Source organism: Polypterus senegalus, chromosome 7 (genome assembly GCF_016835505.1).
Source record: "Polypterus senegalus isolate Bchr_013 chromosome 7, ASM1683550v1, whole genome shotgun sequence".
Taxonomy (NCBI): domain Eukaryota; kingdom Metazoa; phylum Chordata; class Cladistia; order Polypteriformes; family Polypteridae; genus Polypterus; species Polypterus senegalus.
This window is the reverse complement of record NC_053160.1, coordinates 122,995,552-123,020,610: the sequence shown is the minus strand read 5'-3', so window position 1 is coordinate 123,020,610 and position 25,059 is coordinate 122,995,552. Positions and strand designations below refer to the sequence as shown.

The following is a 25,059-nucleotide window of genomic DNA, read 5'->3' as shown; positions in this document are numbered from 1 at the left end:
AAATCTTGCTTGTTTTTGACTAAAGTTTTTGCAAGTCTTTTTAACTATCCCTCTATTTCCTGCTCATTACTTTTTGCTTCCAGAACTTCAAACATTTTTCACTGGGTGTTCCTTACCATTCACTTGCCCAGTGGGAGCTGGGTGGTCTCATGGCCTTGGACCCCCTGCAGATTTTGTTTTTGTTTTTTTTCTCCAGCCCTCTGGAGCTTTTTTTTTTTGGTTTGTTTCTTCTGTCCTCCTGGCCATTAGACTTTACTTTCTTCTTTGTTACTTAGTATTGCCTAATTTTATTTTTATATTTTTCTTTTTATTTCTTCATCTTGTAAAGCATTTTGAGCTACATAATTTGTATGAAAATGTGCTATATAAATAAATGTTGTCGTTGTTCAGTGTTCAAACCTGAACTTGTTAAGCAAGGATAGGCACTTTGAAGCTTAATCAGCTCTGTGAAATGTACGGGAAGACTCTTAACAAATGAACAAGGAGAGATTCAGTAAGTTTAAACAACATTTTGCTTAAATGAAAGCCTTTTAAAATCAACAAAATATTTTTGCTGTGATATTATTACAGGGGCTGAACACATCACCTTTAAACTTCCCAGATTACACCTACAGGACAGAGTAGAACATATAATGAATATTTAAATATGATTGAAAGCATAGTTTTTTTTCCTTTTTTTTTTTTTTTGCTCTTAAGGAATAGGTAACTCTATGTGAACACTTTCCCTACAGTAAAATAATTTAGTGCTTTTATCCTGTGGTCTTAATTATGCAGGTCAAGGGAGGAATATGTGGCCCCTGGATTCCTCATGATGGTCGTATTTTTACACACACTGTTTCAACTGCAGGAAGGATGACTCAGACTAACTGGACTGCAAAGGTATACTTTTAAGAAGTAATTGTTTTTAACATATAACAAGACAAAATAGAAAATCAACCAGATTTGATAGAGGAAAACAAAAAAGAGCTAACAAATTAGGGAAAAAGAAAAACAACAAATATTTTTAGTTGGAAAATATTGTACTACTTATCCGTCTTAATAAGGATCTGGGTGCCAGCTAGTTGCTAAGGCTCTGTTATATGCCATTTGGTAGGGATTTGTAAAAGCAGGTCTAATGTTTGTTATGCGCCATCTGTTGGAATGAAAATGGGGTGCATTGTATTACTACAAATGTCTGTGATACACCTTCTGTTGGAATGACAAACACAATGCATTTCATTACAACATTGATTACAAAAAACATTCCAGTAAATGGTGAACTGCAAACGTTACCAGTGATCACTTAGATTTCAACCTGCTTTAGGGAGGTAGCACAGCTAGTCTGTAAATATAGATGTTAATGGCATGTTGTAGTGTAAAATGCTGCTATAACAGGTCAGTATCAAAGAAGAAAAAAGAAAAAACCTTGACCTTGATTACAGTATAAATAATATTCAAAATCTGCATTTTTTCCATTTTACTGTAGGTGCTACTGTTTCACATAGGGGTGACCTCTCTTATTGCCCACATCAGGGTTGGAAAAATGCAAGCTGCTCTTGAAGCTAAGACGAGTGTGCTACCAGCTATAGGTAGTTTAAAGTCTTACATTTCCTTTGTCTCTTTGTCTCTTTCTCTCATCATTTGAAAGTAATCCATTGAATTCATTTTCTGAATTTACCTTTTGGAGAGGCGGATTCTATTGAACACAATCAAACAGAAACTAACCCTGAGCAATGTGTCAGTCCATCTCAGAGCACGCACGTCCAGTTTAGAGTCACCATTCAAACTAACTTGCCCATTCTAGGAACGTGCAGCCTCGACAAAGAGAGAGCTCAGACTGAGATTTACATCCAGAAATTTGGGGCTAATGACAAACACAGTGCCTCTTTGTTAAAATGATACCTCATTGATGTGTTGTGGTGCTGTCAGCTGTCACGTGGTTCATTCAGTAGGTAACACTTATGCAGTTTTTGTCCTGGCAGAAATTCGCATTTTGAAGGAGAGTTTACCTGGAGGGAGGGTTGCCAGGGGCTTAGGTGTAAGTTTTTTAAGAACAGGCAGTGATCTACCGGAGAGACAGTTGCACAAATACGGTGACAGAGTAGGGGCTTATGTGGGTGATATGATCTGCCCTCAAGATTGATGTCCCTGAAGAAAAAAAATATTTTATTAGCACCAAAGTAAAAACAAGACGATGACACTCTGGAAGGTTGAACTGCTTGTGAGATTTTAGAGCTATTTATCGTACCAAGTGAAGGGAAATGGGGCTTACTAGAAGAATTGCAAACGTAGTGTATCATCTACTAAAAGACATCTCTGATCCCAAAACTGGCAGGGGCAGTCTTCTATTACAAATTGATTTTTCTAGTTTTGGCAGTGGTGTCCAAAAGAAAAGATCAAGATTTGTAACTGACACAGTATGGTAGCTCAGTAGTCAGTTTGCTGACTCTCGGCTTCAGAAGCTTTGGTATGAATCCTGATCCAGTCACTGTCATGAAGTTTGGATGTTTCCAACATGTCTATGTAGGTTTTGCTCTTGCATTACTAGGATGTCTTAGAGTTTCTCTAAATTTAACCCTTATGAGCTAAGTGTGCCCTGAGATGGATTGGCATCTTATGAGACGAGGATGGACACGGGCATCCGTAAACCTAGGAGGGCTCAATGATGGATGACTTTTCAACAACAAGATACATTTTAATCAGATAAACAATTTATATTTTATATAGCTCCTTTTAAATATTACTAAACAAATTTCTGTTAAGGTATTAATGGTGAGCTATAATCACTCGTTTCTGTTACAGATGCACTTTTAGATTATTTTAATATTCTTTAATTTACTCTTAATTTAATTTGGACAGGTGTTGTGACTATGAGTTTGGACTTTAAACCCCAAGATTACTGGTTCAGTATGAGACTTGTATAGGTGGTTAAGCACTGGAGGTGGCCAACATCTTTTTTTAAGCTCTTTCTTTTGGAAACCAAAAATTGAAATATGTACAATATGGTGGTCAAACTCTTATAAAGTATAGTCTTATTTTGTACAAAAGACTCAACTCATAATTGTACATCACACACATTTTTATCAACTCGAAGTATCCAGATAAATACTCTGTGAACAATGTTGTCGCTGGGTCACAAATCTATCTCCTGCTGAGACCTCATTGAAATACAAGCTTGCTGTATTCATCAGGCACTCTTGGATACATAGTCATTCTTAAACTAACAATTCTTTCAGGAGTAAAGCCAATGGGATGTTACTGTTTAAAGAAAAAAACTATTTTGAAAACTTACACTACAATTTCAGGAAGCCATCCTATCTCAGTAGAAGAGAAAAATCATGACTGAGATACCACACAACAATGGAGAAAAAATGTCCTAAAATTTACCTAAAATGTTGAATTCACAGACGGACCAAAATGTTTTTAGACTTGGGCTGGCATTTATCACTGTTTGTCTCAATTAACTGAACATGCTGAACCATATTTGACAGTTTGGATGCTCACTGGCTCTGAGTGATTGTTTCCTTCTTACATCTTTTCCTTCTTTTTGCTCCATAGGTAAACAGTGACGGTGGTATCTGATCTGAGCAAGATATATTGAAACAGGTCTTATGGCTATGTAAAATCCTTAAAGTCCATTTGAACAACTGCAGTTGTGAATGTTGTCTTGGCTAAAGTTAACTTTGATAGCCATGATCTGTTGTGTGCCAACTTTTTAAAGGATTGATTCACCTAAAAATTATATTTTCTTAATATGTTAATATAAAATTATGTCCAAATTACATTTCCTTTTTATGATGTGCACTGATTTTTTCCTGAAGTATCTATTTAACAATATTTTACCAAAAGATGCATGTATTTGGCATGTTGTGAGCATACAATTGGATGATTGACATATAGATTGTGACATGAGTAACGTGAGATTTTTTCTTTTTTTTCCATGGGTATTTGTCACATCATTTTGCCCTGGTACAGCATTGGTCACCATTGGCTTATATTATATCATATTTTTTTATTCCCTTCTCCGTAAAAATATGAGATTACAATTTGGGGCACGTCATATATAAAAAAACATTTTGGGTGGAATATTCCTTTAATAATATACTTAAAAACAAAAAGGGCAGTATGACGGCACAGTGTTAGCACTGAGGTATCTAACCCCTGGCAACCTAATATGCATATATTTCTACACGTTCAATTTTTTTGTTTGTTTTTCTGGCTCACTACATCCCTGTCTTGAATTGGGCAGGTCTAAGAATGTCATGGTATGGTTCTATACAGAATGTAAGACTTACTGTATCTAGAACAGGAGTGCCCAATGCGTCGATCGTGATAGATCGCAAAGGTAATGCAGACAGATCGCGTTGCATTCAAAAAAACATTTTTTTTAAACGTTAGTCTATCATACTGTATATCCTCCCTATGGCATTTGCCACTTGATTGACATACAGGGCGGCCAGTCTGAGATCTCCTTTCTTCTAACACACTGGTCATCCCGCACGCACGATCAAACACGTGAGCTACTGCAAAACTCCAGCTGTGATCTAGTTAGCCTTCCAATTTGTATCGACTAAAGAAAGGATTTAAAAAAAATGTTTGGGGAGGGTATGGGCTGGATGTGGAACTGGAAGAGGATTTTTTTCTCACAATGTCACAATCGAAGTGCGTTTGTGTGATCTGTCAATCTATCATTGCTATTCCAAAGAAGGAAAATGTGGAAAGGCACTTTCGAACTGTTCATAAAAACTGCGAAACTGACGTCCTTCCAAAATGCGATCTGAGAAAGAGAAAGGAGAGGGAACTAAAATCGCAGTTAATCGGACAGCCGTCATTTTTCACTCGACTGAATTAAAAAGCTCCTTGACTGCATTATTCAGCTCTACTTATTTATGCAAGGCTTTTCCCACATGAAGATTATTGAATCCAAATACTGTAGTGGCCATTAATATATTGAATTGTTATTGTGCCATAAAGGTTATTTAGTTATGCAAGGTACGACAACATATATTTTATGTATAAACTATACTCTGTGTATATATATATATATATATATATATATACACAATATATATATATACATACATACATACACACACATATATATATATATATATATATATATATATATATATATATATATATATATATATATATATATAATTTTTAATGTAGGTAGATCATTTCGACCTGGTCATTTTAAAAGTAGCTCGCAAACCGAAAAAGTGTGGGCACCCCTGATCTAAAAAGTAACTTATGTTGTTCCTGCAAAAATATAAACAACCAACACATTTCATTATTATTAATTTATATTTGGCTGACATGAGGTCTGTATATATTACAGTTGCATACATATATTTTGTAGAGATACAACAAAGATTGGTTAAGTACCTTGCACAAGATTTCAAAAACAAAGGCTGAGAGAGTCAGAAAATGTTACAGTTGTCCATGCAGGATCTACTTCCAGATTTCAGATCAACAGTGTAAATGTAAACTGTACATCTATAGTGCGTGCAACCTTATTTTCCTCAACCCGTTTTCAGTTGTCCAAGGATACTTTTTTTGCCGCATTTGCCAGATATTTTAAAAAAGGCTATCACAGTGACCTTTGCAGATCTTGTACATAAACTGGATAATTTGTACTTTTATCTAGAGAGTTTTTTCAGTTTTCAAGTGTTTTTGATTCTACATCTTTTGAACATCTATTGGTTATTTGTACTACATTTTAAAATTTAGTGGATGATTTGGGTGATTTTTGAAAATGTAAAGCCTGGTTCAGTTCACTTGTTTTGCTTGACAGTATGTGGTGATGACATTTGTGATGAGGGAGAGATGTGTTCCACCTGCCCAGCTGACTGTGGAGAATGTCCAATGACTCCGGCGATCAAGGCTGCCATCAGCTTTCCTCTGGTGTTTGTTTTTGCTGGGTTCATCCTCACTGTGGTGGTTAGTTCTTTTTTATTTGATTTTGATGGTGTTTGCATAACATACATTGATGAGTTGCAATAGACTGTATGATTCTTAGATTTAAGCAGGTTCAGTCAGTGGATGAATGTGCTATTATCAGTAGAAGTGTAGTTATTATTATTTTGAGAAAGAGACACAAAGTCTCACTTTTTCGGTTTTTCTTGTCGTGGCCTTCATCAGACATAGTAGATACTTTATTTTAATCTTTCACTCCATACAGGGACTGTATGGCTCATGTCTGTCTCTCCATTTTTAACTGAACCATCTTTACCCAGTGCAAGGTTGAGAAGGTCAAGACGTATTGTGACAGCATTGAACACTAGGCATGAACCAACCCAAGATGATTTTCCCATGTGGCTCTTCAGTTGCTTGGCACACTCGGGCACAAACCTACAAAGGCTCAATTTCATTTCTTGAGGAAAACCAGAGTACAGTTGGAAAAATACATGCAAGCACGTGGAGAGTGTTTGAACTCCATGGATAGGGTGACTGGGCTGGGATTCAACCCCATCATTACGGAGCTGAGAGAGATGGCTATGCATAGAAAAATAAATATTTAACATACACAGCTATGAACTTTTATTCAAATACCTTAATAGTCTGCAGGTTTCACTGAGAGTCTTCCAGTTTGAAGATATCTGACAGATGAATTATCAGTAATAAAAATTCATTTGAAGCAATAATTATTATTGTTGCTCTGTCATTTTTCAATAGTAAAAAAGTCATAAAATGCTAAATTAGGAACTCTTGCTATAAAAGAGACTTAAAGAATACTCCACTTAAAAATGATATTTCTTATGTTATTTACCCCCATTTAGTTTGCAGTGGTCAAGAAAATCTTTTAATCTTATATTTTAGTAGAGAAAATGCGTGACAAAGGTTCTGATTGAAAGGGGCCTAATAGTAACCACTACTGGACAATGGCAAACAATGTGAAAAACACGTAGCTCGTGGTTTTGAATTGAATTTAAAATTCACATCATAGTGGAAAGGATCTTTCCTTAATATTTTGTACACCATTTTTTTTCGGTAGTAACTATTAATAATATTTTAGCCAAAAACACACACATTTTTAATGTTTGAGCACAAGAATGGATGAGGCACATGAGGATAATGCAACATGAGTTTTTCACTATTGGGTTCCATTCCATCAGAATGTTTGTCGTGTCCCGTAAACGCCAAAAGGGACTCTGCTCTGTTGGGCCCTTCAGCAAGGCCCTTAACCTGCAATTGCTGAGCACTTTGAGTAGTGAGAAAAGTGCTATATACATTTAAAGAAAAAAAAGAATTATTACTTTCTTCACTGAAATGTGAGATTAACATTTTTCTCATCCACTACCACAAACTAGTATATAATGTAAGTAGCATACATAAGATATCATTTTTGTGTGGAGTATTCCTTTAAGTAAGAGTCGCTTTACAAATATATTATTACTTTACCATAAAACTATGGCATGTGTAACATGAGTGAATATTTTTATTGCTATTATGTGTCATTGCTATATGTCAAATATTGGAGATTACTGTGAACTGTGATTGCTGTTTCAGTCGATGCAAACTTTAGAATGTGTACTTTTAATTTTAATAATAATAATGCAAGTAATTTAAAAAACAAATTTTGTGACAATAAGATAACTTTGCCCTAATGGATATTCTGGAGCAATGCTATACAAACATGTTAGTTTTATATTCGGTAATAGGTTAATAAAAAAGACATTTCAGTTCTGAGACAAGTAATGCACACTTGAAGAATAATGATGTCATATTTTGTGCAATTTAATTCAACGATGCATCTTTTTTAAAAACATTTTGTTGTCAGTGTCACATTCTTGCACTTCAATATTCAGTAAAATATTCTACAAACAAATATCTTATTTCTTTTACCTGAAATCTTTCATTTGGACCTTTTGGTCCAAAACAACAAAGTCTTTACAGTCTCCACTTCTTCTTCGTTTATATTCACTTGGTTGACAAAGTCATCCGGTGTAATCTTCAAGTTTTTCTGTTTAGCAGGCAGACATTTGAGTTGTCTTCTTTTAACTCCGAGTCTCATGAGTCTTTTCATACACGTCAGCTTTCTCCTAGTTGTACTGTGTCTGCCAAACCAAAAACATTTTTCCTCATTCAGATAAAGTACATCAGGCATTAAACTGAATTTTAAATAAGGAATTATCCGTTGCTATATTATTGTATTGTAGTAGTATGCACTAGGCTAAAATTTTCTTATGTAATAATTAGAAATATTTTGTTGCATGTTTTGGTCTTGTTGCCTTGATTATTTTGTGAAAAAATGATCACTTAATAAATGTAAAAATAATTATTCTAAATACTGAAACTGTAATTCTTTTTATACTGTGTGTTTATTTGCAGTGGTTCCAATATCAAAAACAAAAGCTGTTCTGGGATGAAAGCTGGATTATAGATTTTAGTGAAATTAAGCAAGGTCTGTAAGCATTTTTTTCTTTTCTCTTTTTTTAAGTATATTTAGGCAATTTCTCTGAAATATTACACAATCTTGATTTTGTACAGTGATATACAACTTGAAAACTGATAAAGCAAGCCAAACATTCAGAATGGAGTCCTAAAGTGAATATTTAAAAAAAAAAATCTCATTTTCAAAGGCAGCGTAGTTTTGTAATAAATATTTGGAACACAAATTTTTCAATGTGACAAAACATCAGTCATCATGTGGAGGGCAAAGCAGAGCCATTTGATCTTCTACTTGTCCTATTTATTTGTAATATATTGCTTGTATCGTAGTGTAAATACTAAGCTGCCTGAAGGTATTTAAAATGTTTTACATATTCAGAGTAGTTTTTTTTAAGCATTTGATATTTTTGTGTATTTTGTGTTGCAGGAATTAATTCTTTAGGGCACACTAAGTTATAAGCAAGTTGTTCATAGTTCTGTCTATGAAAATTCAAATTCTTCTGCCTAATTGTGACCTACATCAGCATCTGCTTTCTGAAATATATTGCTGCATTTTACATTCATTCATGTTGCTGCACTTTATCTCATCTAAATTTGTGAAGTAAAATAGTCCTGCCGGATGGCTCAGTTATTTTCTGTCTTTGTTCTCGTTGACTTGGTGCTGCTGTTTCACATTGCTCGAGACCCACAGCTCTTTCCTAGCTAGAGTGTCATCTGTGTGGAGCAGGCATGTTCCTCTCATGGTCATACACGTTTCTTTTTGGGTTGGAGGCAGAGTTTGAAGTGGAACCGAAATTACTGGCAGTACTCTTTGTATGGTTCTACAGTGAGATTCGATCAAAGAGTTGGGGCGCTTTGGTTTCCTTCCATTAAGATTCATAAAGTGGTCCCAGTATTTACCAGTACCCTAAGGAAAAGTGCAGTTACACTATGTTGACACTAAAAGAGGATCCGGTACTGTGGACTGGTGAGCACCCGCCCACTTCAAGCACTGGTTGAAAGGGTTCAGCATCCTTTCACCGCCCCGCAAACTTGCCCAAATTATGATTGATCATGTTGGATGTGGATTGAGATTATGGACTGTGGTAATAATCGATTCGCCGTCAATAATTGTTTTGGTAAAGCCATACTCAGTGTAATCCTGCTTCCATTTTATAATTTTTCCGCCACTAGCCATGATTAAATGAACGGTAAAAAAGTAAGAGCGAAGCGAGGGTGACTTATTCAGGCATGCAGGCGACAGCTCAATAGCTCGAATTTGGATATAAGTTGGTTCTATTTAGTCGCCAGAAATATCTTTGTTAGGAATGGAAGTTGAATTTAGTCTTTAAATTTCTATGATAAAGAAAAAGTTAGGCAATGATGACTACATTTAACTATATAAAGTCAAAACTTGTATATATAAAGTCATTCCCGAATATATAAAGTCAAAACTTGATTATATAAAGTCACTGTCGGAATAAATAAAGTCAAAACTTTAATATATAAAGTCAGCGTCGGTATATATAAAGTCAAAACTTGTTTCTGAAGATATAAAGTCAAAACTTGAATATATAGCCTAAAGTCATTCCCAAATATATAAAGTCAAAACCTGAGTATATAAAGACAGCGTTGGAATATTTCAGAATATATAAACTCAGCGCTAGTATATATAAAGTCAAAACTTAAATATATAAAGTCAGCATCGGAATATACAAAGTCAGCGCTGGAATATCCATCCATTTCCCAACCCGTTGAATCCGACCACAGGGTCACGGGGGTCTGCTGGAGCCAATCCCAGCCAACACTGGGCGCAAGGCAGGAACCAATCGTGGGCAGGGAACATGCATCATTTTCAAAACATTAACCGAACAGTGTTTTTTTAATTTATTTTTCTGAATACATTTTTGTTAATTTACTTCAGTTCAGAGTCGTTTCAATCAATAGATTTTGACTTTGACTTTATATATTCAAGAGTGAGTTTATATATTCCAGCGATGACTTTATATATTCAACTTTTGACTTTATATATTCAGAAACAAGTTTGACTTTATATATACCGACGCTGGCTTTAAGTATTCAAGTTTTGACTTTATATATTCGGGAATGACTTTATATATTCAAGTTTTCACTTTATATTCAAGCGCTGACTTTATATATTCTGACGCTGACTTTATATATTCAAGTTTTGACTTTATATATTCTGACGACGACTTTATATATTCAGAAAATCAATGTATTTGCCTGTTTGGCACCCCATAGTATATGTGTGTGTATATACTGTATGTACACATGTATGTATATGTATACTAATAAAAGGCAAAGCCCTCACTGACTCACTCACTCACTCATCACTAATTCTCCAACTTCTCGTGTAGGTAGAAGGCTTAAATTTGGCCGGCTCATTCCTTACAGCTTACTTACAAAAGGTTTCATTTCGAAATTCTACGCATAACGGTCATAACGGTCAACAACGTCCGCCATGTTGAACTTTCTTATTCATGACCCCATCTTCACGAAATTTGGTAGGCGGCTTCCCTGCGCTAACCGAAACCAAAGTACATACTTATTTCAGTGGTATGACGCCACTGTCGGCCGCCATATTGAACTTTCCAACGTCACTAATTCTCCAAATTCCCGTGTAGGTAGAAGACTTTATATATTCAGAAACAAGTATTGACTTTATATATACCAACGCTGACTTTATATATTAAAGTTTTGACTTTATATATTCAGACAGTGACTTTATATAATCAAGTTTTGACTTTATATATTCGATAATGACATTATATATAGTTTTGACTTTATATAGTTAAATGTAGTCATCATTGCATAACTTTTTCTTTACCATAGAAATTTAAAGACTAAATTCAACTTCCATTCCTAACAAAGATATTTCTGGCGACTAAATAGAACCTACTTATATCCAAATTCGAGCTATTGAGCTGTCGCCTGCCTGCCTGAATAAGTCACCCTCGCTTCGCTCTTACTTTTTTACCATTCATTTAATCATGGCTAGTGGCGGAAAAATTATAAAATGGAAGCAGGATTACACTGAGTATGGCTTTACCAAAACAATTATTGATGGTGAATCGATTATTCATAAAGCTTCAATTGGTGATCTGTTTTTCTGTGTTAACCTTATTTTTTTTCATACTTCTTCTCAAACCAAGGGGGTGCAAGGGTAAAATGAATCGGGAAGCGCTGATCAATGTAATCGGTGTACCAGGAAATCATGCATTGAGAGAAGTTCCCCTTTGCTTGTGATTAAATGCATGATTTTTTAACGCGTTATGGAGCACATGCATCGAAGCTTCTCAGCTGTGCTTGTGCTAAGAAAAGGAAACATTTTAAAAATAACGTAACACGATTGTCAATGTGACCTTTTGTAAGTAATGCCTGGAGGATTCAGTGTGGAGAAACTGTAGCGAAAAGCATATGTATTAACTTGTGGATTTTTCTGTGAGTATTTGGTGGCAGCGTCACAAAGTCGTAACACTGCGTTAGCTGCGGAGCGCAGCTCAGAACGAAATTAGGTGAATGGGAGGGGAGATGACGTGACTCCCCCACCCGCTTTAACTGTCAATCCCCCACAAACACCGTCTCTCGGAATTTGCAAAGGCACAGCCCCTCGCCTGCAATTTTAACTTAGTTACAAAGTGATCAAAACTCTTGTTTATATCCTGCGTCCTCTCATTAAACTTGTATCCCGCATTACCCGTGGGCATGAAAACGGCAGCGCAGCCTGTCTAGGAACTTAATTTAAACTTTAGGTTTACACCGTGTTTTGTTTCCGAAGTAGCAGCACTCATGAATATGGTTGTATATGTCATTCACCGCTTCTTATTGTTTTGCTGCCTTCTGAATTATATAATGCATGTTTTCTTCAGTGCATTTTGGAGCTCTTCCTGGTTTTCTACGTACTGTGTTGACAGTCAGTTCACGTGATTACGTGGGAGGCGTGATGATGTCACACAAAACTCCGCCCCCCACGGCTTTCGAGCTCAACTCCATTACAGTATATGGAGAAAAATAGCTTCCAGTTATGACCATTAGACGTAGAATTTCAAAATGAAACCTGCCCAACTTTTGTAAGTAAGCTGTTAGGAATTAGCCTGCCAAATTTCAGCCTTCTACCCACACAGAAAGTTGGAGAATTAGTGATGAGTGAGTGAGTCAGTGAGGGCTTTGCCTTTAATTAGTATAGATATATACACACAGATACATATATATACATATATATACAGATCTACATATATATACATATCTATCTACATATATACACACATAGATATACATATCTACATATATATATATATACACACATACATACATACATACACACACACACACACACACACACACACACACACACACATATATATATATATATATATATATATACTGTGACAGATTGGGGCTTTCCTCGCACCCTTGTACCCTCAGACCACACGTCAGACACCAGATAAAAGTCCAAATAATTGATTTATTATTATAAATAAGTGCACAAAGCACACAGCTCTCCAAAATTCTCAATAAACAATAATCACAATAACCAATCCTCCAAATTCCTAGACGCTTAGCCACCCTGCCTCCCAACTCAGCTCGTCTGTCTGGGATCTCCCACAGTCCTTTATATTCCTCGACCCGGAAGTGTTTCACCCTCTCTGTCCATATGACCTGGAACACTTCCGGGTCAGATAAAAAATCCTTTTTTCTTCACCCAGGAAGCACATGGTTCTCTTTGTCCATGTGACTATGACGTACTTCCTGGGCGTAAGGCAAATAGTCTCTTGGCCTCCCTGCAGTGACTCCTGGCGGCCGCCATGGTATCCAGCAGGGCTGTGAATAAAGACTCCAATGTCCATAATGCCCTGCTGGTCTTCAAGGCACCTCCATACTGCACGGAGGGCTCCACCTGGCGGCGTGGGGGTATTGGCCGGGATGAACAGCCGGCCATACATCACAATACATATATATATATATATATATATACATATATATATATATATATATATATATATGATATATATATATATATAGTGACAGATAGGGGGCGCTCTCGCTCCCTTGAACCCCTGTCCACGACTCCAGATACCAGGTAAAAGTCCAAGATTCGACTTTAATTAACCGCCACAGTGCACAAGGCATACTCTCCACCACAATACTTATATCAATCAATCACAATAATCACTAATAAACAATTCCTCCACTCCCAGATGCGTTGCCACCCTTCCACCCAGCTCAGCTCGCAGTCTGGGAGCTCCTGTAGTCTTTTTATATATCCTGACCCGGAAGCGTTCCAATCCCCAGGTACAAGTCTTTTTCTTCACCCCGGAAGTCTGTCATTCCCCTTGTCCATGTGTGCTTCCGGGGGGTAGGGAAGATACCCGTTATTCCTCCCTGCAGCATCTCCTAGTGGCCCCCATGGCATCCAGCAGGGCTGCGTATAAAAACTACATTGTGCATGATGCCCTACTGGTCTTCTGGGGACCTCCATACTGCAAGGAGGGCTCCACCTGGCGGCTTGGGGTTTTGGCCAGGATAAACGGCCGGCCATTCACCACAATATATATATACATACATATCTACATATATATATATACTGTACTGTATATAGCAAAACCCCCGCGCTTCACAGTGACGAAGTACTGCTTTTAAATTTTTATTAAGAAAAAAAGAAAACCTTTTTAAACTGAGGGAAAATATACCAATAACTATCTGTTAAGGATCTCTCATCATAACGGTGATGCGAGGAATACATTCAGAGTGTGGCGCTCTGCTGTTTTTTTGTGTAGCCGCCTTCACACAGCTTCTCCGCTGCTTTATAAACGAACGCCATATAAGGCCGTCCTTTCTTCTTGCTTCGCGGTTCTGTACTGTTTTATTGTTCGCTTATTACGATTGTTATAGTTATTGTGTAGCTATTTGAGACTTTACTGTTCAGGTACCCATTTCCTTTATTTAATCCACGGCCTCTCCGCTACTTTTTGTTCGTTTATTACGATTACAGATATTTATTGATTCCCTTCTTTAGCTGACTGCCTGCTCATATTAAGGCACTCTGCTGGTTTTTTGTGAAGCAGCCTTTACACAGCTCCACTGTTTTATAAATGAACAACATACACTCACCTAAAGGATTATTAGGAACACCATACTAATACGGTGTTTGACCCCCTTTCACCTTCAGAACTGCCTTAATTCTACGTGGCATTGATTCAACAATTGTGCTGAAAGCATTCTTTAGAAATGTTGGCCCATATTGATAGGATAGCATCTTGAAGTTGATGGAGATTTGTGGGATGCACATCCAGGGCACGAAGCTCCTGTTCCACCACATCCCAAAGATGCTCTATTGGGTTGAGATCTGGTGACTGTGGGGGCCATTTTAGTACAGTGAACTCATTGTCATGTTCAAGAAACCAATTTGAAATGATTCGAGCTTTGTGACATGGTGCATTATCCTGCTGGAAGTAGCCATCAGAGGATGGGTACATGGTGGTCATGAAGGGATGGACATGGTCAGAAACAATGCTCAGGTAGGCCGTGGAATTTAAACGATGTCCAATTGGCACTAAGGGGCCTAAAGTGTGCCAAGAAAACATCCCCCACACCATTACACCACCACCACCAGCCTGCACAGTGGTAACAAGGCATGATGGATCCATGTTCTCATTCTGTTTACGCCAAATTCTGACTCTACCATTTGAATGTCTCAACAGAAATCGAGACTCATCAGACCAGGCAACATTTTTCCAGTCTTCAACTGTCCAATTTTGGTGAGCTTGTGCAAATTGTAGCCTCTTTTTCCTATTCGTAGTGGAGATGAGTGGTACCCAGTGGGGTCTTCTGCTGTTGTAGCCCATCCGCCTCAAGGTTGTGCGTGTTGTGGCTTCACAAATGCTTTGCTGCATACCTCGGTTGTAACGAGTGGTTATTTCAGTCAAAGTTACTCTTCTATCAGCTTGAATCAGTCGGCCCATTCTCCTCTGACCTCTAGCATCAACAAGGCATTTTCGCCCACAGGACTGCTGCATACTGGATGTTTTTCCTTTTTTACACCATTCTTTGTAAACGCTAGAAATGATTGTGCGTGAAAATCCCAGTAACTGAGCAGATTGTGAACTACTCAGACCGGCCCGTCTGGCACCAACAACCATGCCACGCTCAAAATTGCTTAAATCGCCTTTCTTTCCCATTCTGACATTCAGTTTGGAGATCAGGAGATTGTCTTGACCAGGACCACACCCCTAAATGCATTGAAGCAACAGCCATGTGATTGGTTGATTAGATAATTGAGAAATTGAACAGGTGTTCCTAATAATCCTTTAGGTGAGTGTATAAGGCCATCCTTTTCCCTTGTTTCGCCAAGGAAGCTGCCTTTTTATTTAATCCACGGGTTCTCCACTGTTTTATTGTTCGTTTATTATGATTGTTATAGTTCTCTTTATATCGCACGTTGTCAGTTCAGCACTCCGGTTGTAATATGACGAAGCTGCGCGAGCTCACTCTTGAGAATGCAACATATAGTTGTCCAGGAGAAAAGCAATGTTGCCTCAAATCAATGGCAACCTTTTGTAGGGTCTGTCCCTGAGACTTATTACTTGTCATCGCGAAGCAGAGCCTTACTGGAAATTTTAGGCATCTGAATTGAAATGGGAGATCAGAGGGTATAAAGGGGATGCGAGGAATACATTGAGTGTGGAGAAACTCTAGAGACAGCGTGTGTATTAGCTTGTGGATTTTTCTGTGAGTATTTGGTGGCAGTGTGACGAAGTTGATTCCGCAAGACCGTGTTAGCTGTGGAGCTCAGGACATTATTTTTGTTTTCTGTAAGTGCACCTCTAAATAAAGCCTCACTTTATTTTTCAAAAAAACCCAACCCTTTTTGTGTCCGTGTCTCCCTGTCTTACATCATAATCCTGGTCACACTCGGTCCCACATACTAGACACCTAGAGTGTAGGCTGGTGATCCTAATTCCCACTACACAGGGTGTCACATGGACACATAGATTTTTGTGCATATACAAGTACACTAAGGACTTATTTGCTATCTTATGAATTAGTATATTCATACCTCAATTACCTTTTCAAATCTGTTTTATCCAATTAAAGGTCATGGGTGGTAGAGCCCATCCTGACAACACTAGGTCCAAGGCAGAAAACAACCCTGGACTGGCTGCTAGTACACTGCAGGGCCCACCTATACATACATCCATATAGGACCACATTGAGATTTCTAAATAACCTCGGGTGCATGTCTTTGGGGAGGAGAACTGGAGCACCCAGAAGAAAATCAATGCAGACATGGGTAGAATATGATAACATGAACAGTAACCGGGTATGGGATATGAACCCACTGTACTTGTCAGGCAGCAGTGCTATCAGTTGCAGACTGCGATGCCAGAGGTGTCTGCAGCTGGCACACTCTCCTTGAACCCGGAACATCAACAGTCACAACTAGGATTAACTATTGGTGAGTGAGGCAGACAAATGAGACTTCAAAATTGTGTTAATGGCAGTTTATTAGACAGACCTCAAAATTTAAGATCATATGCTTTAAATGCTGATTACCCATTGCTGATAATATAGCTCCACAGAATTACATGCCAGGCAACATTATCTATGACGTATCGCCAAGTTGTTATTACAGTGGATATGTGTGTGTAGACTCCAAAAATCAAAGTGACCTATCAGACCGCAATATAAAGTAATACTTCACAATGAGCGCTTACAGGTCAAACATCCTTCTTGGGGTCACGTAATGAATCAGAAATAAGGATTGAATCTGCAATTCTGTGCTTTAAAGTCCAAGTCCCTGGCAAGTAACCCATACTTCCTGAGCCGTGTTTGTCATAGACAAAGCTGAACAAAGCTTACCATCATATACCCAACTTCAAACCAGAATCACAGGTTATCAAGATGACAGGCATGAGGATGAATGTGCACAAATGCACTTGTTTAAGTGTCTTGGGAAGCAGATCTGTATGTGGAGGTTCTGCTTTCTGAAAAGTCAATACCCATCATTTACTCAAGTGTTTCCTCCTTTTCGGCCAGTACAGTACTTTATTGCCCAATTAGGTTAAATGCTTAAACAGCAGTCCACCTAAAGGATATACGCCTTGTAGCTTAAAGTCCAAAACATATGCCACAAGAATATAATGGTTAAAAGTTTCCTGTGAAAAATAAAACAATAATGACAAAAATCTAAGTTATTCACCTTCATTCTGAGAGCCGTGCAAAGACACGACTTTGGATTTTAAATATTTCCACCGCAGATTAGCTGCCTTGCCTACATTTAATTTCTTTTTTAGCAATGAAGGTCTATACTCCACTGCATTTCTCTCATCTTTGTATTGTGCACCAAGCCTTTCAGTTCCTCTTCCTTTCTTTTAGACCACATAATACGGAACACAACCGGGAGTATCGTGAGTGTTCCAAACGGCAACAGTGACTCAAATGCCAGCTGCATCACCGCTCTCAGTTCCTGCACAGGCACTGTCAATGCATCCCGAAGACAGCATTTCACCTACACTGGAGTCTAGTAAGGAGTCAGAAGACTTTCGATTTTTATTTAGTAGTAAATACTTTCTACAATATGTCAAGAGCAAGAAATGTTTTTCTGCTTAATTGTTTAATCACTCTGTTAATAAAGGGATATTTGAAAATAGGAGGTCAAACTAATAAATGATAAATGTCTTCAAATGGCATTGTGCGCAAACAAGGGGCAGCATGAATTGCAGTCATTTCTTAGGGAACCAATGCGAAAAAGATGTCATGGGAGCTGGGAAAAACACTGAATATTCTCTCAAAACATTAATTGTCTACTGAGCATCCCCAAATGAAAAGTGGTGACCATGCTCACAGTATTGATAGCAGGCAGTATGGAAGCCACCAAGGGTGTCTGGCCCTTAGTATAAAGTAAATCTCAGGAGTTCAGGGACAATAGTAACCATCAGTTGGCTGTCTGGATTGATGGCTCCAGGCCTTTCAGAATTTGTTTCTGACCCCTTACGTATTCACTGGATGGGGTTCAAAGGCCTTTCCATTCCAGCTGCCCCTTGAGTTTAGAAGTTAGTTGGAGCAAAGGTCAATAGTTAGTGCAGCCATAGAGTGGCAAATGGGCAGGTGGCACCACCTGATTAAAACAGGCCTGAGAATTTTTACTGCGGCCGATAGAGGCAGCTAGGAGTTGCTTTGTGTGTATTTATAAAATGATTTTGTGTTCTCCTGTAATTATGCCTACCTCCCAGCCACAGGGGATGCACAGACCAGTGCGTTTCTTCAAGCCGGTCCCAAGCCTGGATAAATGGGGAGAGTTACCTCAGGAAGGGCATCCGATGTAAAATTTTGCCAAATCAATATGCGGATCCGCTTGTGGCAACCCCTAACAGGAGCAGCCGAAAGAAGAAAAAGAAGAATGTTTTCTATAATAAATATATTACATCAGATATGTGATAAATGTGGATGTTGATGGTCTTTGTTTTAGGTTATGGGGGTCCTCAGTATTGGCCCCATCACTATGTATCTCTCAATCTTTTCCTTAATAACTGCTTCTATTAATTTTTTCATCTTCTTTACTTTATTTATAAGCACATTTAAAACAACTAAAGGTTGACCAAGCGTTGTACAGAGTAAAAACAACATTTAGGAGATAATATAAACAATAAAAACACTAGACTGAGTCTTTCAAAAAGCCAAAGCAAAATAAACTCCCAACAGACATCATAGACAAATACAGGGTGAGACAAAAAAGTACCACATTTCAAATGTGTATTCTACAAAAACGCTACAAGGTAAAATAAATTTCATTACAACACAAGAAAGTGTACAAGAAATAGATCTTTTTCACTGTGTTTTTAAAATGATGTCTTCAAGTTGGTGGCCATCATTAGCGCTAAACTCTTCAAGGCGATTTCTGAATGCTCACATGACTCGTTCGGCCATTTCAAGGGGAATAGCGGCAATTTCGTGATGAATAACATCCTTAAGGACTTCAAGGTTTTGAAGTCAATGTGTGTATACCTTCGACTTGAGATAGCTCCACAAGGAGAAATCACACAGAGCAAGATGAGGTGAACGTGAAGGCCACCTGACATCGCCACACAGGGAGATCACCTTCCCCAGAAACATCTCCCGCAAAACTAGCATGGATCTATGCGCCGTATGAGCTGTTGAAACCAGGCATCCACCACATCTATTTCTTCCAGTTTGGGCTGCAAAAAGTTCTCTAGCATTTCAATGTAACGTTCTGAAGTGGCAGGGACTGTTGCTCCCCCTCCTCGAAAAAGTAAGGGCCTACAATGCCAAATTCTGCAACAGTGCACCAAACTGTAACACGCTCACAGTGCAGGGGTCTCTGGTGAAGTTCACAAGGGTTGGTTTTAGCCCAATAGTGAAAATTTTGCTAATTTACACAACCATTCAAATGGAAATGTGTCTCGTCACTGCACAAGACAATGGCATCTCAATGAACAGTTTGCAGCATGTTCGTCCACAACTCTCTACGGCTCTCCCAGTCTCTCTCAGTGAGATCCTGCAATTCCATCATTTTGTATGGATGCAAATTAAGGTCCTCATGCAAAAATCCTCCTCAAAGATGAACAGTATTGGAAATGCCTAAGGCAGAAGCATGTTTGTGTGCTGAACATCTAAGAGACTGCAAAACTGATGCACTTACAGATTGGATGTTTTTGGGCATTTGAACAGTCTGAGGATGGCCTGCATTTTCTGTTCAATGATTTACCTGTCTGTCTAAATTTAGACACCCACTGAAGAATTGTTTTCCAATTTGGGACGTAGAGATGATGGATTCATTGTTCTTGAAGAACCCTTTGACAGCGAAAGCACGGTGCGCACTGGACCAAGGCATGTTGCAACTGAAAACTACAAGGAATCGCCTATCAAAGGACCCCCAAGCCAACCCACTAAGCTGTCTGTACCTCACACAATGACCTTGAGAAATGTGGTACTTTATTTTGGTTCACCCTGTGCTTTACATTTACATTACACCCCCAAAAACCAAAGTAAAAAAAGTTGGACTTTAGACATGATGTGGGAGCAGTCCTAACATCAAAAGGTAGTGCATTTCATCCTTTTGGAGCAGCCACTGAAAAAGCTCGATTGCAACTCCATATACAGTTGAGAACTTGGAACCACTAGAAGAGATGGAGAAGAGGATTTGAGCAACCTGATGGTGGAATACTTGAAAAGAATGTCAATAAATATAGAGAGGAGCCAGGTTGTTTAGGGCTTTAAACTAACAAAAGCACACTTCCATACTTGACAGGCAGCCAGCGAAAAGTGGCCGAAACAGGAATGATGCGTTTCCTCTTTCAGGGCCCTCTTAGCAACATTTATCTCTCTTGTCAAAACTGAGGGAAGAGTCAAGAATAAACCCAGTGTTTTGGCATAGCATTTGATATATGTAGAAAAAGCATTAAAATTGTTGGGAAAACTGGTAATGACATCAGGAAGATCAAAGAGTAGCACTTCTATCTTATTTTCATTTAGCTGGAGAAAATTAATAGCTATCCAGCATTTTATATCCTTGAGGCAATTGAGCAATTTAAATATTCAGCCCTTATTGTTTGGCTTCAGAGGTAAATACAGCTGTGCATCATCCACATAGCAGTGAATTGCAATGTTATGACATCAAATTACTGATCTGAGAGGAGACATATAAAGAGCAAAAAGTGTGGGGGCCAAAATGGACCCTTGAGAAACACCACAGGTCACAGTAGTAGAGGATGAGGAAAACTGACCAATATTTCCAGAAAAGTATATATTATTAAGATAGGATTTACAGTAAACCAGGCAAGGGCATTGCCTTGAATGTCTATCAAATGCTCTAAATGATTAACAAGATGGTGTGGTCAATCATATCAAAAGCAGCACTTAGATCTAGTAGGGTCAGAAAGGTGCAGGTCCCAGCATCTACCACCAATAGGCAAAATGGAATTAAAGACAACAAGCCAGTGATCTGATAGGCAACCATCACAGATTTCCACATCCAAAACAGAAAGGCCAAAAGATAACACCAGATCAAGCATATGGCGATGTGCAGCACCACTCACAGACTGAACCAAACCAACAATAAGCAAAAAAAAAATGTTTAGCCACTGGATTATTGGGGTGGCAGACATGAATATTGAAATGACCAACAATTAATATCTTATCATAACTGCACACAATTGAGAACAGAAGCAAAGAAAATGATTAATAAAGACCTTGTTAAAACTTGGAGGCCTGTACTCCAGGCAACATAGGACTGGAGATGACAGTTTAATTTACAATGGCTGCACCTCAAAACTAAAAAATTACTCAAATGGGAAAGCCATTTTAGATAAAAAATATTCCTACAAATAACCACCGGGCCCCCTCCCCAAGCTACAGTCCTTGGGGAAAAGATCAAAAAGGGGGCTAAACTCACCCAGCTTGAGCTAAGTTTCGATTCGAAAGAGTGAACCTAAATAGCATGAGATAAAGTAATCATTGAGTATTGAAAGTTTCCTTCAACAGTGATCTTGCATTTACCAGGGTCATCCTTAATAAGGAAGGCTACATCTACTTGTAATGCATGTTAAGCTCACTGGCCTATAGTTACTTGGCTTGACCCTTTTCATACAACAGGATGACATTGGCTAGAATTCAACATTTAAGAAATCCCCCAGTGCATAGTGATTTTCAAAAAAGACACATTAGTGATTTCTGTATGCATCTATTATCCTAATAAGACCTCTGGGATAAATATTATCAAATTATCAAAAATTTGTTTGATTTCAGTCTTTTTAATCCAAGCACAAATCCCTCTATGATTTCCAAATCCCTAAGACCTACCATTAGACCCTGATACTGCTGGGAGGTTATACACATTTTCACATGTGAAAATTTCAGAAAAATACAAATTCAAAGCATTCAATATTTAGCTTTCTGTGTATTTTATTTTGCCCTTAGTACTTCGCTTTCTCCATGACCATTTTTACAACTAAAATACTGAAAGAATCTGTATGGGTTATAATTTTCCTTTTCTGTAATATTTTAAATGCTTTTTAGCTTTTTTGATATCTTTTTTTAATTATTGCTCTCCTGTTCTCCTCCACCCTACGCTTAGTGTTGGAAGTATTTGTTTTGTAGGCCTTATACTGCTGTTTTTTCTTTTGCAGCTTATTTTTAGCTCTTTATTCATACATGGCAGAGGTTTCTTTAATTTCTTTAAGTTGTCCTGCATTATATGCATAATGCTTTAAATTTGCTCCACTGCTCCATTTTATCCCTCTAAGGCTTTGCTGCATCTGATCAGAATTTAAATTTGCATGTGTGTTCAGCCAAACCACTCTGAAATGGACCATAACATTATATTAGATGATAATGGCTCACAGTCAGACATAAGCACAATGTAAAGGGTGAATTCCACACCATGAGTTCTGAACTCAAAACTGTGATAGGCTTCCCCCTGCTTTTGGTGCTTTAACATATTGTGCTACAAAATAGTAAACTGATTACATCTAAAACCTTTTCCACTATTTATAAGGCTAGCCCAGTTAAATATGTAAACTGAATAATTAATATTTAGGCAATTAAGTTTCCCTCTGTCTATAATATCCCCTCCTAAACTTGTTTATATATATTTATATATATATATATATAAAATATGTATACTAGGAGGTTCGCCTCCTGCTCACTTCGCTCACCAACCCCACCCACCTGCGCTACGCACCAATCACTTCACATCTCTGCTCCTCACATTGTGAAGAGGGGGGCTGAACGCACCCCAAGGAGATGCAGTCGAGTTTTTTTTTTTACCTACTCTTTGCTCGATCAGCTGCTGGCTTGCTGCTGCTGCTGTGCCGCATGATCTGCATCTCACATGGCACTTCAAACATTTAAAAGCTTGTACATCAGCTGTCCTACTCTTTGTCTTTTATTTCCGGCCCCAGGCGTGGTTAAATTTCATGGCACTAAGTCTCTTCTCACGGGAAGTGAGTTCTTGATATTTTTTAGTTTATAATTTAAAAACGAAATAAGAATCTGCAAATCTAACATCATCATATTAACGTTCGATAAATTCTGAAAAGACTGATACCAAACATATATATGTAGGTTTTAAAATAAGCCTGACTTAAAGCGCAACAAAAAAAGTGACATAAAAACGTCACATAAAATCGTTGCAATTTTAGGCTTAGGATTCTGTATATAGAGAGTAGATATATCAGCCATCCCCTGTGGCTCTACCCGTGTATTAGTAAAAAAGGACAGTAAGGAGGGCCCTCCCTAGCTCACCACTCCTGACACGCTTCCTCCTCCCCTCTCAGATTACCACAAAAATATAGCTCCTGATGAGAGAAGTTGCAAAATCAATCAGAATGTTCAAGCAAATTATAGAAAAAACACCTTATCTAAATCTGTTAAGTAGTTCTCTTGCTCACTAGCTAGGTAGAGGTAAGGTTTGCCACGAGGCTGGCACGTGAGTGAGGAGGGCCCCACCCCCCTACCCTCAGTCCGCTGCGTGTCTCTCGGATTGACGCAAATAAATCGGTACCACAAGCGAACTATGATACATAGCATAATGAGGGAAGTCGCAAAATCAACCGGAATGTTCAAGCAAATTATAGAAAAAAAACAATCTAAATACGTTAAGTAGATCTCTCGTGAAAAGCAGACAGACATACAGACATTGGATTTTATATACATATATATTTATATATACACATTTTTAAGATGCATATTGAAACTGTTGTCTGCATTGAGGGACTATAACACACTCCCAATATCAGACCACTTTCCTTAATGCTATTACTCATTTTACTTTGGCTTTTATTCTTTGGCCTTGAAATTTCAAAGTTATCATATATATATATTTGTATATGTTTTACACTGCGGTGGGCTGGCACCCTGCCCGGGTTTGTTTCCTGCCTTGCACCCTGTGTTGGCTGGGATTGGCTTCAGCAGACCCCCGTGACCCTGTAGTTAGGATATAGCGGGATGGTTAATGGATGGATGGATATGTTTTACATGACTATTCAACTCTTCACATGGTCTGTCCTAAACTCCATGCCCAGCCATTACCTAGATTAACCAGTCCTCAATTTACCTACTCATATGCCTCCCAGGTTCAAAAGAAACCTCTCAAGGTAGAACAGGTCCCATCTGTTCTTGAATGTTCCCCAATGGCCCATAAACCGCTGTCATATATTATACTTTTAATCTTCTCAGTCGTACTTGGAATGGCATGTGGTGCAGACAGAACTTCAGAGAAGACCATTTTATCCATTCTGTGTGTCAGCTTGGCACCATACAATACTTTCTGTCTTTGGAGAAAACCTGTACCTCAATCACTAAGTTTTTCAGAAAACTGGTTTTAAAGTAAGTGATTCAGGCTCATCATACTTGCCTACCACATTAGATTTTTTAGAGTCATCATGCAACTCCACAAGTTCCTAAAAACAGTTTGACATCTCCAAATATGGGATTGATACCACTTGACAGTGAGCATCTTTTACCTTGGGCTTATTTCTGACTGTGACATACCTATTTGTATCTCTCTTGTATGGAGTCTTTTCCTGTGATACCTTTGGGGTTCACTCCTATCCCCCTACTCCTTCACCACCACCAAAGGATACCTAAGCAAGATCAGCAATTTCTCTGCTGCAGCATGGGATAGCTACTGTGCCACCTCCTCTAGTTCAGCCAAAGTGCTGGGTCAGC

General features: G+C 38.2%; 1 protein-coding gene across 1 annotated transcript in view; it reads left to right on the top strand.

Annotated features, from left to right (window-relative positions):
- Positions 1 to 768: 768 nt before the first annotated feature.
- Positions 769 to 25,059, top strand: part of LOC120532065 (atrial natriuretic peptide receptor 2-like) — a 65,789-nt gene continuing 41,498 nt past the window's right edge. Inside the window, exons 1-5 of the mRNA XM_039757973.1 lie at positions 769 to 879; positions 1,466 to 1,568; positions 5,777 to 5,922; positions 8,314 to 8,386; positions 17,749 to 17,896. Coding sequence (XP_039613907.1) covers positions 769 to 879; positions 1,466 to 1,568; positions 5,777 to 5,922; positions 8,314 to 8,386; positions 17,749 to 17,896 — 581 coding nt within the window. The remainder of the gene's footprint in view (positions 880 to 1,465; positions 1,569 to 5,776; positions 5,923 to 8,313; positions 8,387 to 17,748; positions 17,897 to 25,059) is intronic.